The sequence below is a fragment of the Lissotriton helveticus genome, chromosome 1_2 (assembly GCF_964261635.1).
Source record: "Lissotriton helveticus chromosome 1_2, aLisHel1.1, whole genome shotgun sequence".
Lineage (NCBI taxonomy): Eukaryota > Metazoa > Chordata > Amphibia > Caudata > Salamandridae > Lissotriton > Lissotriton helveticus.
This window is the reverse complement of record NC_136058.1, coordinates 3,301,827-3,320,951: the sequence shown is the minus strand read 5'-3', so window position 1 is coordinate 3,320,951 and position 19,125 is coordinate 3,301,827. Positions and strand designations below refer to the sequence as shown.

The 19,125-nt window shown below is 43.3% G+C and overlaps 1 protein-coding gene across 4 annotated transcripts in view; it reads left to right on the top strand.

The window, feature by feature from the left end:
- Window positions 1–19,125, top strand: part of GPSM2 (G protein signaling modulator 2) — a 409,855-nt gene that overhangs the window by 74,210 nt on the left and 316,520 nt on the right. For all 4 annotated transcript variants that reach the window (XM_078668278.1, XM_078668286.1, XM_078668295.1 and 1 more), the window contains 2 exons: window positions 13,488–13,709; window positions 17,967–18,102. In XM_078668278.1, coding sequence (XP_078524404.1) covers window positions 13,488–13,709; window positions 17,967–18,102 — 358 coding nt within the window. The remainder of the gene's footprint in view (window positions 1–13,487; window positions 13,710–17,966; window positions 18,103–19,125) is intronic.

Here is a 19,125-nt window from a genome sequence, read left to right as displayed (position 1 = left end):
TTACGATGTACATTATAGAAGTGTACAGTGTAGGTGCTCGATTAATCATGCCTATTAGAGCTTCGAAGACTGCGAGAATAGAATAGAAGCATTACCCTAACAAAGCATCATTCTTGCATGTTTTATACCGGCGCATTCTGCCTCTTCTGTACAGCTCACAGGCGATAGCTGTACAGGCACTGAGTGGTCACAGACTTTGCTCCAAGGAGGACACAGGCAGCCCCTGAAGATGTTCTTTTACACAGTAGCATTATATGTAAAGTGAGCAGACACTCTTTGAGAGGGTGTGACACAGGTGAGAGGAAAGTGTGATGGACATTGCTTGTATTATTTAATCATCTTACAAAATGTGTAACATTTTGGAAAATAGCCGCTCTATCCCTGACTCCATTATGAATGACTCGTTCTGTATCATCAATGATTGGTGTGTCTGTTGATATTACTAAATAAATCCTTTTGATTTGGTTTCATATTTTACAGAAGTCAGCTCACCAGAAAATGAGTAACACTGTAGGGAATGCATTTTCCCAATTCAAAAGACTTACCACTTATCATCATTTTAATGACACTTACACATAGCAGCACGTCTCTATGCTCAGGATGAGATTTCCCAATAGAGGACTACAGCTGTCCTGATGAAATATAATTCGTTGGAGAGCTGTAGAAATCTAAACCTGCGGACTGATGAGTGTGTGCCTTATTAAGTGGATTATCTCCATTGTACCCTCCACAATAAAAATTGACATTTGAAAGCCTGTGGTATGGTCCTAACACCATGTTCAGACTTACAGGCCATGTAAATAAGGAAACATATATATATTTACTTTAACGGCTCCTCAAAGAAATAAGCTAAATCTTACTTTTAAATTATTGTGCAGAACCTGACTTTTTTTTTTCCTTTTCAAAATTGTGAATATGATTGAACTATGCTGATGGGTCAAAGCACCTTTGAAAATGTGAAAGTTGATATACTAAGTATGAATACAATTTACAATGTGATTTTTATATTTATGTGGGTATCATATTTTCTGTCGTATTGTCTTTTGCTGTGTAAGTCAGAAGACATCATTGTGAAATAATTTCCTTCCCTGTAACAACCCCCAGCTTAGACATTAGAAAAAGGTTCATATGTCAGTGTCATAAAAGACTTGATGATTTGTGGCTGTTTGGGGTGCCGGTGACTCCCATTTTATAGATTGCTTATTTGGGCAGTTATCGATAATTGTAGAGGGATGGCGTACACTGCATTTCACATACACCAAACACTTATGATTGATTGCCACAGAATTAGATCCTCAATTTTCAGTGGAAGTGCTTTCCTTAAACGAAAAACAATGGATGTAACCCAGACCTATTGACTGGGGGTGAATATTTGATTTGCTCTTCATTCCGTCCATATGTGTGTCTTTTGCTTTCTCGCCCTAAGTGCGCTGGGTATACCCATACGTGGGTCCTGGGCTCACTGCGTCACTGGATTCAAGCTAGCCTGGCTGATGAGGGGTGATGCCCCGAAACCGGTCCCAGGATTCTTGTTTCCAGGGAGGACCTGCCTTGGCAGTTCGGGCTGAACTGTTCCCATGAGGCACAAGGTCGACTGATTTGCATATAGCTGGGCCTAAACTGGGGTGGCATGCTGAGCAACAGAACAATGGATTTAACCCAGATCTATTGACTGCGGGTGAATGATTGAGTTTCTCTGCATTCCGTCCATCTTCTAGGTGTCTTTTGCTCCTTAAACTAGACAGCACAATCTTGTGTTTAGAATATGTATTTAATGCAAATCAGTGAAGATCGTAACCTTCAATACGCTTCACATGCAGATGACTATAAACCATACATGTAGGCTGCTGATAGGTAAAGCAGTGCCTTACGCAAAGCTTCTGTCTTATGGATGGATGTTCTCAAGGGTCCTCCAGGCCACTGGGTCAGCGGCTGAGATACTTCTCTGCGTCATTCCCCTAGTTAAGGTGCAGCACACCTTACCTCTCGTATCTTGAGCTTCAGACAGGAGTGTACAGATTAATTTCTTTCTTCTCTGCCTGTAACTCCCTTGACTTCTCTTGTAGTTGTGTAAGAGAACAGAGAGCTCTCTTGAGTAGGACTGTTCTGAGTCCAGACCCAAATATTTTGAGTGAAGGAGCTTTCCTAATCGAAAGATCCTTTCATTCAGATGTGAGTTTTCCATCTGGAATCCTCATCTCTTTCGTCGTTGGACTAACAACGCATTGTTTTCTTATGGCATCAGTGAGATTCTAGGACCACGACTCTCCTGTCTATTTAAGTATATTTTTAAGAAACACATTTTGAAATTTTACTATTCGAATACTTCAAACGAATGGCGCTGCACTGTTCTAAAAATTGTGAGAGCCGGTGTAACGTCTCAAAACTAAATAGCAATCCTGCATCTCAAACAAACCAGATAATATGTCACCTGAAAGTGCTACCTATTGGCTGTTGACTCCTGTACATTAAACCTGACGCTAATTGGAAGTGCCACTTGACATGGGATGGACACAGAAAAGTGTTTAGGTCCTAGGATAAGATTAGCTCCGATTATAAATCCCATCTGTTTTAAACCTGTGCAAAACCTGTTGTCGTGTGCGGTTCGCACATTGGGAGCATAGGCTCTTTTTCCAAGGAATTTACTATAAATGTCTTTGTTTCTTTTAAAATACTAGGAAATACTTTAACGTTATTCCAAAGGTTTTAAAATGGGGCTTAATTAATCGTCTCTGAAGAGTCTGCGCTGATTATATGGACGTCGAGGCTGCTCATGTGGATTTGAGGAACAGTTCAAGCGTTTTATGCCTTGTTGATTTTCCACAACCGCTTTAGGCGTTTGTGAATTGTTGACAGCGGCGTCGAAGAATGTCCGTCATGTCACTGTGCCTAAACTGTGGAAATTCAAAGACTACTAGGTACGGTATATTTAGATTTTTTTAACATTCGTTTCCATCTTGAAGGATTTTAAAAACGCATAGCTTTAGGTTGTTCTTAATGGGATGCTGCCTGTTTTGTAGAAGTGAAGCATCTGTGTGAACCAGTACCCAGGCTGCGTGTTTGCTTCGTTTATTTTGATTTTGTCAGATATTGCTGCTCAAATTAACAGAAAGGCGTTTCAAGCATTGATTTATTGTCTTGCACAGTCTTCGAGGTTGGATGCCTCAGTAGCGTATTTGCACTAAACCTTTTTCCACTGCCCCCACCCTCTATTTGTTGTGAAAGGAATATGACGGATTGGTAGCTTGGCGGTGTCGCATTGTATTACTTTTTACCTTTTTACGTTTGTTTTGTCATTGAATTAACCGTTAATGTGACACCATGGGAATTTCACAACAAACAATAAAATATTCATAGGTGTCGCTAATATTTAATTCTCTTAAGGGGACTCGTAAGGAGGGTATCATTGTTGCACTCTTCTTGTTGCTGTCCAAAGTATTTATTACGATTTTAATGCAAAACTTCAGACCGAGTCTCGCGACTGTTTCTCTGTTACTATAAAATTAAGACAACAGCCTACGTGAAGAGCCACAGAGATATTTATTGTATTTTATTTTTTTTGGGCACATTTTTACTTTGTACAGATTTCGTTTGGCAACTGAGCTAAAGTGGAATACTTCAATGTGATGATATTGCGCTGTGCGTGTGTGGCTTTCTTTAAAAGAAATGTATTAAAAATCTGTATTTTTTTGTTCCTTTATTGTGATCGACTTGCCTAGTATTGACATAACGCCAAAATCCAACAATATGTTCAAAGCTTACAAGAACCAATTGACATGTTGCAATGCTTTCTGCTTCTGATTGTGCACCCATAGGCCTGTTTGTTACCTGAAACTATCTCTTCAGTTCCTTCCTGGAATTGGATATTTTTTCTCACTGTAGAGTTACATTATCAGTTACGATAATTACAGGTCCAATGTAGTGAAGGGCTGAATAGTTTTTTATGTCTCGCCTAGACAGTACATGCACTGTCTCTTCAAGAAATGTTGTTCTCCATTAGTGGGCTTGGAGCCCATCCAACACTTACCATTGGCTCGCTACATTTTCGCTCTCAATTCCTTCCAATTTATTTTTCAGATGCACCAGGCTTCCCTCCTTTTCCCTGTTTGTCGCTTGCCTGTAGCATGGACACATTCATTTTGTCCCTTTACTGCTTTTTTATTTCAGTTTCATCACTCTACCAGAGTGCTACTTATTCAGCTGACTCTGTTGCGTTGTGTACTTCCCCACACCCGTAGTGCCCTTCCCTCGCTTTTCCCTCCCTCTTCATTGTTGCTTGCCTCCACTGGCCATCCTTCCATTGGTGTCCTGTTGAAGCTTTCCCCATCCCGTCCCTCATTTGCTTGTTGCCCATCCCCATCTCCCCTCTTTCTGTTGTAGTCTGTTTCCATCCTTTTGTTGTTGCCCATTGCAGCTTTCACAACCAACGTGGCGGCTACTATGCCGGCTCTGGAAGATTGTGTTCACTCGGGCAGTACACAACTGTAGTTTTTCTGGTATTAAAACCTTTGGTCTGCGGTAGTCACATCCCCTAGCAGTGAGTGCTTCTTCTCTGGTAGGTGTCAGCGCTGGTTTCATCTGGCAAGCTAGCCTCCCCTCCTCTCCCCTGCACAAAGGCGATGGGGGTAGTGGTGCCTTAGATGTTCAGAAGTAAAACCGAGGCCTCCCAGGCACACTGCACACTCAAATCATGGAGAGGGCAGGAATTTGCTCCCCTGCTCCCGCTCTTCCTCCTGAGACGCAACAGTATAATCTCAGAGTAAAAGGTGTTGGAGCACTCTGTTAGTGTTTATAGCTCAGATCATATGTAACTCTCACTTCACACTTTGTGTCTGTGCAATTTACAACATTTAAACATCTTTTTCACTGCGCTATTTATCACTACTTTGAAGACGTCGCAGGCTGGTCTCTTCCTCTGATATTTACAATCTAACAAGCAGTCGGGAAGGACCTTTATTGTAATGCAATAGGTCTCGCATTTGCAAGAGTTTAACATATTAGCATTGTAAATGACAATGCCTTTTATTTATAATTTAAAATCCAAAACATATATAAGGCATTGGCATTTACAATGCCAATAGCTCAAACTTGCATGAATGCAAGGCTTATTATGAATGGTGTGGATGGTGCCCTGCAAGTTCTGCAGGCCGATGCACCCAGTGTCGCTGAGCATCCGGTTTCCCTACTGCTATACGCCGACAATGATTTACTCTCTAGTGGACCAATCGGCCTGCAGATTTGGAGCCTTTATGGACTCCAAGAAAATGGTTATTAATACTGCCAAAACTTATGTCATGGCCTGCGGGAAAAAGGTGCATTAGTGTAGATCCTTTTTAGGTTTCGCCTGGAGCACGGAGCGTTAGCTCCGCCTCCAGGAGAAATCTCTAGTCTTCAGTAAGGGACTCTTGGAATACGCCCTCTGTTCCATTGGCTAGCTCCATAAATGGAGGCTAGCCATTGGAACAGAGATCTGTCCGTCAAGGCCGGACCAGATTCGGGGGCGTTCCTGAGATTTTTTCCCTGGGCGTGCCGTCTGTGTAGTCATGCGGCTGTGGGCGGGGTTTCTTTTTTTTTTGTTGACCAGGTTTTTTTGGCCATTCCGCGGCCGACCGCCAACGGAGAAAGCCTTCCCGACCCCCCTCCCGCTATCCGTTCCCGCCCCCCCCCCCCTGTGCTTCATGTTTTTCGAGCGCACACCCCCCTCCCGCTGTCCGTTCCCGCCCCCCCCCTGTGCTTCATGTTTTTCGAGCGCACATCACCCTCCCGCTGTCCGTTCCCGCCCCCCCCCTGTGCTTCATGTTTTTCGCGCACATTACCGCGGCCGTGGGCGGGGTTGCCGAAATGCCCGCTCCGTGCTGGGCCTCCGTTGTTCCCCAGGTGAGTGCTTGTTACAGTATGCTAACAGACGCGAAGGAAATATTCCTACTATAAGATGGCCGTTGTCACTGTCAATTAATACCCGCCCCCACCCCCTAGTTCGCGCAGGTCGTAGTCCCGACAACTTCCGCACTGAACTACTTAAAGATGTAAAGCCCGCAAACGTGGAAGCTGAGTCAGGAGATGAGAATATTTCCTGTTTCTTTTGTGTTGTAAAGTGGCGTGTCAACGCAAGGGCGGTGCTAGTGATGGTTCTGCCCACTACAACCTGCGCTTCCTGGTATATCCAAATACATTATCAGAACACCGGCGCACTTGCAAAAGTTTAACCCTCGGCACTGTTGACTTATTGAAGGTCCACGCTAGCAGCAAACAGATCTTGGGCTGCCCATGGCAGAGAATGAGGACCACCCTAGCGAGTGGAGGAGTCGACTGGAGTCCGCTGTCCTCAGCAGCTTTCGACACTACAGGGACCTCTACCTGCCGAGTGTGAGGAGGACACGCAGCCAGGATGCATCAGTCGTGCAAGAGTGCACTGCCGATGGAGAGCACTCCAGCGCCCTGCAGTGCTTACCGGTTAGTGGCCCTGCCTCGTAAATGCAGATCTCACAAGTTTTGATGAATCACAGGGGAGTGAGATATATTTAATGACGCCAGAGAAAACGCTGCCACCCACCGTGACAGTATAAAAATATACAAGAAATCATCAATAACTTAAAAAGGAGTGACTTCGCAAAGTAGTAAGTCAGCTCTCTAATGTGTCCAAAGTGATCCCTTTTCTGTCAACTGAAGCAGTCTGTATGGGGACCTCGTGTAGTGGTTGGAAGAGCGTTAGGATTTCTCGCAGAAGTTGCTATTTCAGACACCAGCTATTTGAATAGTCCCATTTAGAGTTCAAGCTCTAGCCCTTCTCACCAGGTCTTTTATTGTGAGAGGTAAATCCAACCCCGAAATGTGTGTCTCATTCGCAAAGAATGAGACTTGATGTCTCTTCTTGCCAGCATTCTGCGACTAAAAAGATGTAGGCCTTTTCAGTTACAGTAACGGTTTGGTCACAGTAAACAAAAAGGCGGGGCAAACTCATGATGTAAAATCACATCATATGACAATAAACCGAGACTTTGCCCTTCAGAGAGGGTCACAAACAATGTTTAAAGCTGTTCGCGCAGTGAGGCTGTTCCATGGGTAGGACTTTGTGCTCCAAAACGTACGTCTGGCAGTGTATGATGAATCTGTATAATGCAAAGATGCGAGGATCCACTTAGTGTTGTTTTTTATATGCTTGGGCTAGCAACAATATTTTCCATTTCTAACATTTTGCATTGTAATTAACATCTGACATAATGCAGTGCTAAAAACACAAGTAAAACCAATTATTATTGTATGTATCAGTATAGACTAGAGCAGCCACTGCATACAAAATCACCAGCAAAGGAGGGTAAAACTAACCTTTCTCTTAAAGTGCAATATATACTTATAGCCAAAACTATCTGAGACAACTCATATACTCTAACCAGATAAAATTTTTATCTCCGCTAAAGTGCAAATGCAATAGAAAGTGCTTAATCTTGTTCTAAGAAGTGCACTACAGTCTTGTAAATTTATGTAAAATACAGGTAAAAACATTGTCCCTGTCGCTATTTTTTTCCCATTTTTCTTTTTTTTCAAAAGATCAGTGTGTTTGGGAAAAAGTTCAGGCATCAACACAAATAGCACCTTGCTGAATTCAGATTTTTGTCTGCTTTTCAGAAATGTATAGATCCGGGTTCACCAATGGGTGTTGCACTTGTTTCCACCACGACCAGCAAATAGATTGAAAACACAAACATTTGGAAAAATTGACTTCTTCTTAGACCAAGCATTTACAATGCAACGGTTTCGCCTTTGGAAAAGTTAGAGCTATTGGCAATGTAAATGACAATGCCATTTATTTATCTGTTTTCAAAACCAACACATAAATAAAATGTTGTCATTTACAATGCCAATAGCTCAACCTTTTCCAAAGGCGAAACCGTTGCATTGTAAATGCTTGTTTAGGTTTCGCCTGGAGAACGGAGCGTAAGCTCCGCCTCCAAGAGAAATCTCTTGATTTCAGTAAGGACTCTGGAATACGCCCCCCTGTCCCATTGGCTAGCTCCATAAATGGAGGCTAGCCATTGGAACAGAGATCTGTCCGTCATTCACGGACCAGATTCGGGGGCGTTCCCGAGATTTTTTCCATGGGCGTTCCCTCTGTGTAGTCATCGGGCGGTGGGCGGGGTTTCTTTTTTTGTGTCCTCCGTGTTTGCTTTTGTCATTCGAGGCCGACCGCCGCCGGAAGAAGTCTTCCTCTGGTAAGTGCTTGCTGCGTCTGTAGTGGGGGCCAGCGTCTCATGTCGTCTGTGCCGTTCCGCCCCCCCCCCCCTGTCCGTGCGCCGTTCCCGCCCCCTCCCCGTGTGTCCGTTCTGCCCCCCTCCCCGTGTGCCCGTTCCCGCCCCCCTCCCCTTTCACTCTCCGTTGCTTGTTCTCTCGTCGCAACCGGCCACATCCAGGAGGCCTCGGGGCGGCGGAGAGCAGGCCGCGGGTGGATCCGGGGCCTCTCGTGGGCCTGCGCGCCGCACGCTGCCAAGCCATATGCGCCGCGAGGCAGACTGGGCCTGCTTTGTTCCTGCGGGAAAGATTGTAAACGAGACACTGCGCCAGCTACCGCGCGCTCCTCCCACCATTCGCGGGATGGGCTTGTTTAAGTTAGCCTGTAACTGCCTGAAGACTGTGTCATGCTATGTTTTTCCCCGTGGGGTAGGAGCTCCTCGCACAGCGTACGATGGCCCCTCCTCCCACCACTCGCGGGATGGGCTTGTTTTTGCTGGTGGTTGCTTCGGGAGTCATTACAGCTGCTGGTTCTCACTTTCGCCGTCTCCGCCCTTCCTCTGATGTGTTGTCTTAGCTCTCGTGTTCCAAGTCCTGCAGCTTGTGTTTTTGGCGCAAAGTTGACTTTCTATTAAAAGATTTGGAAAACATCGTGGGCCCGTCCAGGTCTGCTTTGGAGCACGTTTTGAGCTCAGGTGTGTTTATTTCTCCTGTCGCCACCTAAATTTGCTAGAGCAACAGTCAGATTTATTTTCGTGCCACAATAAAGCACGCATACTCTTGTCAGAGCAAAGCGATTTAAAGAGAGGTTCCATTGAATTCAGTGCCGGTCAGTCTTAAGGTGGGTGGCGTGTTACCACATTGCAGTCAGTCGAGGTGAGCCATTCCTGATGGATGAAGGTCTGCTACCTTGGAGATTTGCAATGTGCTGTTGCATTCACATAGCGCTTCATACCTCCGGCGATACGCCAAAGCGCTTAGTGATGGAAGGGTGATCACATTGAAGTGAACGGGGTGAACTGTTCTGAAGAGGCTGGTTCCATTAAAGCCAGTTGAGGTTACCACGATTCGCGCACCCAGCACTAGCACCTTTACCCCTAAATGCGCCCTCCAAGACTCATTGTGTTTACTTGGTCTGCTTTTGTGCATAGCATGACCCGCGGAGCTGCGACTGCGTTTCAGCACATACACATGAAAAGAAAGGGCGATCTTGCGATGTGTTTGAACGCTCGGAAGTGTGTAGAATGTACCATTTCCAAGAGGGTGACATTGGTTGGCAGAGCGAGCGATTGCTCTGAGTTCGAGGGATGTGAAACGCCGCAGGGAAGATTATGTACCCACCTGCCAAGAAACCGTGCATTTTTTGTAAATCAAACAATCGCTCCTTTAATCATCTCCCACTCCCGGATTTGGCAGATATTGGCATATAAAGCAAAGTGGTTTGACATCTGTTGCGTATGCTGGGAGGTTTCATCTTAATAACAATGACGTGCTCCAAGCCAAAGTGTCCGGCAAGTTGTACATCCTGAGGGTGTGGCTTACCCCCTGTCTTCAAAAGTGTCATGCGTCCTAATGTCAGATGTCTCTGCTTGAAGTCAATTAGTTGAGATGCCTCCTACATAGAGGCGCGTGCCTGTGTCTCAGTGGGTTATCTGCCGCCGCCAGCACTCTGCACCTGCACTTCTTTCATTTGGAAGGGATTGCACCGGCACTTCTCAGCACTGCTCCCATGCTATTAAAGGGGGAGTAACATCACTTCTCAGGAGCAAACGTGCTCAAGGATAAGGAGCACTTACACTAATATATTTCCTTTTCAAGCACTGGTCTCCACTGTTTAGTGTATGGTTGCATTTGTATACGCTTACTACCCCTGTGTGGGGAAAGACACACCAACACGGATAGCTGGCTACACTCCACAGGCTGCATGGTTAAAAGGTTGTAGTTTTTGTTCTGAGCCTAGTTGGGAAGTGCTTTCATATTGTGTAACATGACCACCAAAGTGCAGTTATCGAGTTACGGGACTGAGTGCTTGGTGGTGTTACAGTACTCAGCGCTTGGCAGTGTGATGGGGTATGTGATGGATAAGATGTGTAAATTACAAGTGTAATTATGAATACAACATGCAGGCAGCTACACAGCACCAGCCTAGCCTCAGGGGCTGCGGAATGCTGCGCACACGTGCACCAAGTAAGGGAGGCATTGAATACAGGTCATAGAACTTTGGAGCAGGGGTGCATGTTTCTGATACGTTCTTGGTGCCATGATGGCATTGGAGATGTAAAAAGACACAAACCGCAACATGCCAAGACACTGCAAAAATGGGGAGGCGTGCATTTTTTGTTTTTTACTTTAATCGGGGTACCTGGTGGAAAGTTCAATAGCCCAATTGCAAATGTTTTTTACTTAATTCATTTGTTATATTATCGGGTTTCCACATTCACTGAACTTCTACTGAAAAAAACAGCTGTCTCGGAACTTGTTTTTGGTGTGTAATGCTGAAAATACGTTTCACCAAATATGTTTTAAATTTTATCAGTAGAATTCTTATTGGCTTTTTTTCCATTGGTACATCTAGAGAACAACTTCCCCAAAACACACATGCTGCCATTCCACTGGGTCATGTAGAGACCTTTTGTAACAGGTGAACAAGATTTGACTGTATTTGAGAGCAGAATTTTAAATTTGTTGAGAAATGTCAGAAGCGAGTCTGAAAGGGAAGTTTCCACTTTTTATACAGGGAGTTTTGTGTAAGGTAAGTGGCACCGAGAGATTTAGGATGCTTCTCTGTGTGCCGCACTCTAAAATAAAATGCAGTGTTCAGACCTTTATCTCACCCCCGTCTATCCCCCCTTCACCCGCACCAGTGCTTCGTGCAGCATGTGACCCGCACCCACATTCCAGCTGCACCCCTCCTTCCCCTGCAGTGCCCTCCAGCGACTCACCCAGTGTCTTGACAGCTCTGTTTTGGAAGCAAATCGCTCTTAATATATGCCAGACGTAATACTCTGGTTAATCCAAGAGAGAGCAGCCCCGCTTAGCTCCTCTTTGAATATTAAGATGCGGTGAAGGATGCTGGCAAGCAGGGACCTGTGTGTGTGTGTGTGGCTCTGTGTGTGTGTGCAAATGCAATAGGTCTTGCATTTGCGAGAGCTAAAGCTATTGGCATTTTAAATGACAATGCCATTTATTTAGCTGTTTTCAAAACCAACCCATCAATAAAAAGTTTGTCATTTACAATGCCAATAGCTCTAACTTTTACAAAGGCGAGACCGTTGCATTGTAAATGCTTGTTTTATTGGGAACTGAGCATTTACAAGTCAGGTTTTTTTGCTACCCAGGGATCCTCTTTTCGTGCAATAGTACATGGACAAGACTGTTCGCAAATGCTATATCTAAGATAAGTAGGAATTGCCACATGAATTTTAGTTTTGTTCAAAAGTTCTTTTGCCAACCTGTCCAGGAAATGGCGTGTACAGCGATTATATTGGTTGGGGTAGGTGTGGGGGGGATGTCTGGGTTACGCCGTTAGAAACCCATTTCAAGTCAAAGAGAATTTCAATATAAAACATTTGCTGTGTCTGCCTGTCTTAGCTTCATGTCTGATAGCCCATAAGGAGGTCTGGTTGCAATTTTTGGAAGATAAGCTTCTATTGAAACCTTTATCCCTCTAGCTTTCCATCTGGTATAGAGATGAAAGGAGCTTCACAAAATCAGTCATTTTGTACTGTCTTGTCCTAGACCATGTCTCCAACATCCCTGGCTTTCTTATTTATCTTTATCTTTTAGTACTTTATTCAACCTGTCTGTACAACAAAACCCTCTAAAGGTTATATCTCTTATAAAGGTTTTATTAAAGCAACTTTTTTGAAGCACAGGCATGGCCTTAGAATGAGGGAGGACCTGAGGAAACCAACGGTTGCCTTTTATGTCAATCAATCCTTAGGAGGGTTGTCAGCACTATTTGTCCATTGTTAATAATGTCCAGCATGGTTTTGCACTGATAAGGACTATGCGCGGGCATAGTGCATCATTTGGTTGCCTTTCCCGAAATGAGGGCATGTCCGCCAAACTCATTTCCTTGTCCCTTTGATATCTGGTCTAAGCAAAGCACCCAGCACTTTGACGTATTGCGTTTTTTACAAGTATTGAAGGCGTTATTACCTTAAACCAATTCTTGCACAGAAAAGTAGAGATCAAATATCTCCACTGAGTTATCTGTTTGCACCTAAAGCCCCCCATGTTTGTTTTAATGTTGCACTTTATATAAGGGGGGCCTAATGTCTCAGGAAAAGGATTGTGTGCTAGCTGTGACTCAAAGAAATGGTGTGGTTGCCTCCGTTTTATGTAATCTGTGCCTTTTATGCCGTTTCTTGCTATGAATATTTTAGAGATTATAAAACTGTATTGAGTTTTGTTTGCACTTCAAGATACCCTATGTTTGTTTAATGTTGTGTTCCACATAAAGAGGGGCCCATATATGAGGAAATTGTGTGCTAGTTGTTACCCAGGGAAGTGGTATGGCTGCCTCCTTTTAACTTTTCGTTTTATGCAATTTGAACTTTTATGCCGTTTTTAATTGCATTTTAATTCTATTTTATATGATACTGTGTGTACTTTTATGGTTGTTCTAGTCTGCTGAATAAAAATCGAATCATGGATTTGTGCTTGTTTTCCTTAATGTATACTATGATGATTTTTCAGAAACTGAAAAGTTTGTGGGTTTGGGACCATACCTTATTTCAGAGGCCAAATTAAATGATATCTGAACAAAGGGGTGGTGTAGAATTATTGTATTGTGTTTAATGAGAGATTATTTTGGCAGCCTCACAAAGGCAACTGCTTTCAGCTGTCAGATGACATCAGTGGCTTTTATCCTCAAATTGCTAATTTCATACAATATTGGGGTCTTGGAAAGTATGACGTTTGGCCTCTAAAGTGTTCCCGAATTCCTCTTCGAGTGTCCTTGTTTTGCAGTTTAAACTCAGCCATCTCTTTTCTGTTCTGGATAACAATATAATATTTAAAAACAAACCAAAACAAATAAATTCACCTTCATGATATTGCAGGTTGACACTGACAAGCAAGTGGTTGTCACGTAGTCTACTCTTATTTGCTATTCTCTCTGACTCGTGATTGATGGGAGGGCGTTTTTTCAGCTCAGCAGAATGTTGGTTGGGGCAGTGAAATTTCACCTGTAGCAGTGAATGGATTTGCTATACTTTGTCAGCTTACCTAATAGTTCTCGTTCTTTTCTTTCCTAGAATGGAAGCATCATGCCTTGAACTGGCCTTGGAAGGGGAAAGACTGTGCAAGTCTGGGGACTGCCAAGCCGGAGTGTCTTTTTTTGAAGCTGCAGTTCAAGTTGGAACGGAAGACTTGAAAACGCTCAGTGCTATTTACAGCCAACTGGGCAATGCCTATTTTTACTTGCATGAGTATCAGAAAGCTTTGGAATACCATCACCATGACTTAACACTGACCAGGTAGAACTAGTTATCCTCGTCTTACTTTTGCAAATGATAATAAAGACAGTTCACTTACTTTTGTTAATCTTTGCTGGTATGTTGTAGTATGATGCCATTTTGATATACTTCATGCTGTTGGGTTTTAGCTCTCTCCATCCCCATTGTGAGTACACGTCAGCACATGCCTCATACCAGAATTATGGTCTTATTCAGACTTCTCTGCCTTCTTTATCCAAAAAACTGAGAGAATAAGAAGCGATCTCCTCAATGACGCTATCCTGTACTCCAACCCCCGACACACAGCAATACCTCAACCAAAGAACAATGCTACTTGGTCATCCTTTGACACTTACTCCGTAGAAGAAATTGGCAGACTGCTCAGCGCCTTGAAACCCTCCAATCACCTCTCTGACCCCCTTCCTGCTAACGCTGTAAAAGACTTTTCCCCTTGGCTTCTCCCACTCTGGTCTAAGATTATCAATAGCTCTCTTCAACAAGGATCCATCCCCAACGCCCTCAAAGTAGGGCAAGTCACACCGCTACTAAAAAAACCAACAGCAGACCCCACTGATCTAAACAATTACCGCCCTATTACAAACATTCCCACTCTCGCTAAACTGTTGGAAAAATGCGTACAACTACAACTGACTAAACACATAGATAAGTTTGATCTCCTAAACGCTCATCAGTCAGGCTTCCGAGCAGGGCACAGTACCGAAACTGCCATGACTCACATAGTGGACGATGCCCTCCAAATCCTAGACCAAAACGATACCTGTCTCCTCATCCTTCTGGATCTCTCCTCAGCATTCGATACAGTTAAACATGAGAACTTACTCGAACTGTTAAACACAAGAATGGGCATATCTGGGACTGTTCTAAAGTGGTTCACCTCATTTCTACACAACCGGACACAAAGAATCAAAAGCAACAACCTGCTGTCCTCTCCGGTACCGGTATCGCTAGGCGTCCCTCAAGGATCCTCCCTCTCCCCAACACTGTTCAACCTAGTTATGGAACCTCTCACCACGTTGCTACAGGCTTCTAATGTGCACTTTCACATGTATGCCGACGACACCCAACTTTATCTCAAAATACAATCTCCCAAGGACATCATGCTGCTGAACACCATGATCAAAAACACCCAATCCTGGCTTGCAGAGAATCACCTCAAACTCAATGCTCTGAAGACCGAGTTCCTCCTGATCTCACCTCCCGCTAAAATATCCACGGCTCAAACATGGCTTAAGCAATTAACGGCTCTAAATGTACAGCCCATCGTAGTAGACTCAGCAAAATCTTTAGGCATAACACTTGACACCAATCTCAACATGCAGCAGCACATCAGCAAGGCAACCAAAGGAGCGAACTTCCAAATCAATACCCTGAGAAAACTTAAACCCTTCCTTCCGGCCAAAGACTTCCAAACTGCAGTACAATCTATAGTCATCCCGCACATAGAATACGGTAGCACCGCCCTCTGCGGGCTCCCCCTAACTACAACGGCACCCCTAAGAGCGTCCCTTAACGCCGCAGCGAGACTCGTCACAGGCTCAAAAAAACACTCGCATATCTCCCCGGACTTTAAATCACTGAACTGGCTACCTTTTGAAGCCAGAATTCAACTGAAAATCGCATGCATGACACACAAGGCTGTGCATCTGAATTCACCCGCCTACCTCACTCAAAAGTTGACAATTTCGGGTGGCTCCCGAACTACTAGGAGCACAAGCAATCTTTTGCTGAAACCTCGAAGATTTCGGAAGGAAAAAACGTATAAACGCTCCTTTTCAGGTATGGCACCCAGGATCTGGAACTCACTCCCTCCTGAAACAAGGCTCATCTCCTCCAACACAATCTTTAAGAAGGAAGTTAAAGCAATCCTCATGGCAAAATACACATGACCTATTCTACGTATCACTATGAATGTCACATGAGTATCACATGAATCTGTACCCTGTATTATCGAATTACGTAATTGTATACGCTCAATCTTTGTATCTTGTTATAATGTTTGATGCACCTGGTTGATTATGTATATTGTTATATTGTTGACGCACCTGGTTGACTTTGCACACTTTACCCTCTCCACCTCAGCGATCCTTACTTCCCTTCTACTGTCGCACCTGTGGGACTATACATCCTGCACACACCCACCTCAACTAGGCCCACCTTTAAACTCTATATACTCTAAACACGCCTAAGCAAGTATATGCTCCTTGTTATTGCACTTTATGCTATTGACACAATTGTTTGTCTATACTCAGTGTACCTACACTACCACACCTGTGACCTACCTCATGTCCTTTGACCTACCCATGTAACTAGCACCTTGTACCTAACTACCTCATATATTACTTTGTATATACGCTTCTTACCTTGTATTTTTACTTTGTATTTTTACTTGTAAAGCGCTCTGATATCTGCAAAGATCTTGTTCGCGCTGTATAAAACTCTCAAAATAAATAAATAAATGAATGGTCCGGTTTGTGCAGTGGCACTCAGTGCTGCTTGAATTTCGAGTTTGAGGGATGGTGAATGGCCGCAAGAGAGGATGAGATTTATTTGCATGGGTTTGGATCCTGAACTTGTGGTGATCCTCTGTTTGCATCGGTTTGAAAGGTAGCACAGTCTAGAGTGCAGAGCCTTGGGATTTGCTTTCTTTACTGCCGCCTATTGTTTGGCAATGCAAGGAATGACCAGTGTGGCTTTGTTTGGGAAACTCAGGTTGCACATTGACAGAATGCCCTTCATGTAATGATGCCGGTGGCATATATTCTTCTTGGAGGGCAATGCAGAGTATTTTTAATTTTATGCTCTTTTTGATGCAAACCTAGCTGGATGTTTGGCTCGAATCTAAAGTTCACATCAGAGAGTATCCATTAGTCTGCTTTTTTATGCAGTGTAGTTTATTAATTGTACTCTATAGGAAGATTATGGGGAGATTAACATAAATCCTGTTGGCAAAATCAAGCACTATATGGTCTTAAACTTCATTTGTGGGGCCATGTTGAGAGTCCAAAAGACTGGTTACTTTTCTAAACCAAAGGTGCCCATGGAGGGGCCTACTCATCCTTTAGTCCTTTGCCTTCCTACCTGTCGTATGGCTCTTGTGTTTCTATCCTCCTTACTAGCTAACATTGTGCTCATCAGGTATGAACATTTGAAGGGTGTCATATTTGTTCATCCGTGCTTCTTACAGATATACCTTTTTTGCCGCCAGTGACATTCCAAATTCCCTCAGTGCATTTCTGAAAGGCACTCATCCGGGATGGTCATGGGGGGGTCTTTGACTGCTTCAGTAAATCTTCCTGCTAAGTTCTAGAGTCTTCCATTTTCTCCTACATTTAAAGCTGCTTTCCAGGACCTTCTTGCTGACCACATTCTCAGTAATGAACGGTATCTGCAACACTTCTATAAAGAAACTGGTGAATTTTTTTACCGTAATCTAGCTCTGCAGAATCTCATGAAACATTTTCCAAAACTATTCTTACAAAGATTGTAGTAATTCAGATATGATTACCAGCCTGCAAGAATGCCAACTAAAATAGCCACGATTACAAGAAACGAGATACTGCTAAAACCAGACTGTTTTTGCCTACTTAGGTGACATCAGAATTCAGCGTGAATGAAAGCAAAGGACTGGTGGTATTATTTTAAAATCATGATGCATGGCAAAAGGAAGCCTAAACACGTTGGACCCGCACAGGACTTTTACTTAGATTATTTGTAAGACTGCAGAAATGAGCAGGAGCTAATAATCTAGATAGATGGATAGTGAGGTATTTAAATAATAGAGATTGTTTTCAGATGAGCAATTAATGAGAGCACGTAGGGCCCATGAGTTAATGGAAAGAAAAGTATTTCAAAACGTGATGTGAATCAGACAAATGTTACTACAAAACCGATATAAGGGTTGTAATAATGCAAATAAAGCCCAAACATTTTTTGAAACCGCTTTACAAGCCGATCAGGATTTAAAAACACTTACTGCACCCCACCAACGCTGCAAGGACCTTTCTTCCCATCTTACACTACAAAAATCCCAACCCATCATGAGCGAACCAAAGCTCTCCTTATTGCCTCCCGAGAAGCTAGCTCAAAAAGAGTGATGAATACCAGATAAGAGTCCTTCACTTTTGGTAAGACTCGAACTATCCTCCTCAGTGACCACTCACGCTTTCTAGTCTTTACTGTTTTGGCTTCCAGTGTTCTGAAATGGCTCAAGTTGATAGACTCCTATGAAATTTAATTATATGTTTGCTTATTTTCCAGAACTATTGGAGACCGTCTAGGAGAAGCTAAGGCTAGCGGTAATCTGGGGAACACATTGAAGGTGCTTGGAAATTTTGATGAAGCTATTCTTTGTTGTCAAAAGCATCTTGAAATTTCCAGAGAGATCTCAGACAAGGTAAATTCAGTTATACATAGGCCATTTTTGGAGACTAATACATTTGTGAACTAGTTAATAGTCTAGGCAATACATTTAAAGGCTTCTGGGCGCCAAAAGAACATGACATTTTTCACGCTACATGAAATCTTGGAGGGCGTAGGTGAAAACAAAAAATATGTGATTTTTTTTGCACGAGTGGAAAACAGTTAATGGGCGTCACACATAATAATTGTGTCCTCATGTAACGAAACTGGTGCTATGTAAAGCGCTCTGATGCACAATATCTTCGGGTCTAGTTTGCGCTATATAAAACTCTAAAAAAAATTAAAATAAAAAAAATTTAAATAAATAGTGACCGCATTCATACTGGAAGAAAATACTTGGTGCTGGATGAAGTAATGTTTGATTTTATCTTTTAATAGTAGATGTTTTATTGTGGTTATCTCTCTAAATATGAGGATTTATCAAAGAGAGCAAAACGTTAAAGACTTTTTGAATGGGCTGCAAAAATGATTCCCCCATTAATTTGTTTACTTTACTTACTTACTTACTTACTTACTTTAGCAGCTGCTTAATGCATTTATTGCACCGTATTTACAAACAAGCATTTGCAATGCAATAGGTCTCGCATTAGGAAAGTGTGTGCTATTGGTATTGTAAATGACAATTTTTTAAAAATGTGTTGGCTTTGAAAATATATAAATTAATAGCATTGTTATTCACAAAGCCAATAGCTTACACTTTCCTAATGCGAGTCCTATTGGCTATCGCAATGCTTGCTGGTAGCAAGCAAGGACAGTGCTGTTGTGGTGCTGAGTGATGCTGTTGTGGTGCTGCGTGATGTGGTTGGGCTGAGTGATGATGTGGTGGGGTATTTGAGTGATGTGGTGGGGTATTTGAGTGATGTGGTGGTGTCCCAGAGTGATGTGGTGGTGTCCCAGAGTGATGTGGTGGTGTCCCAGAGTGATGTGGTGGTGTCCCAGAGTGATGTGGTGGTGTCCCAGAGTGATGTGGTGGTGTCCCAGAGTGATGTGGTGGTGT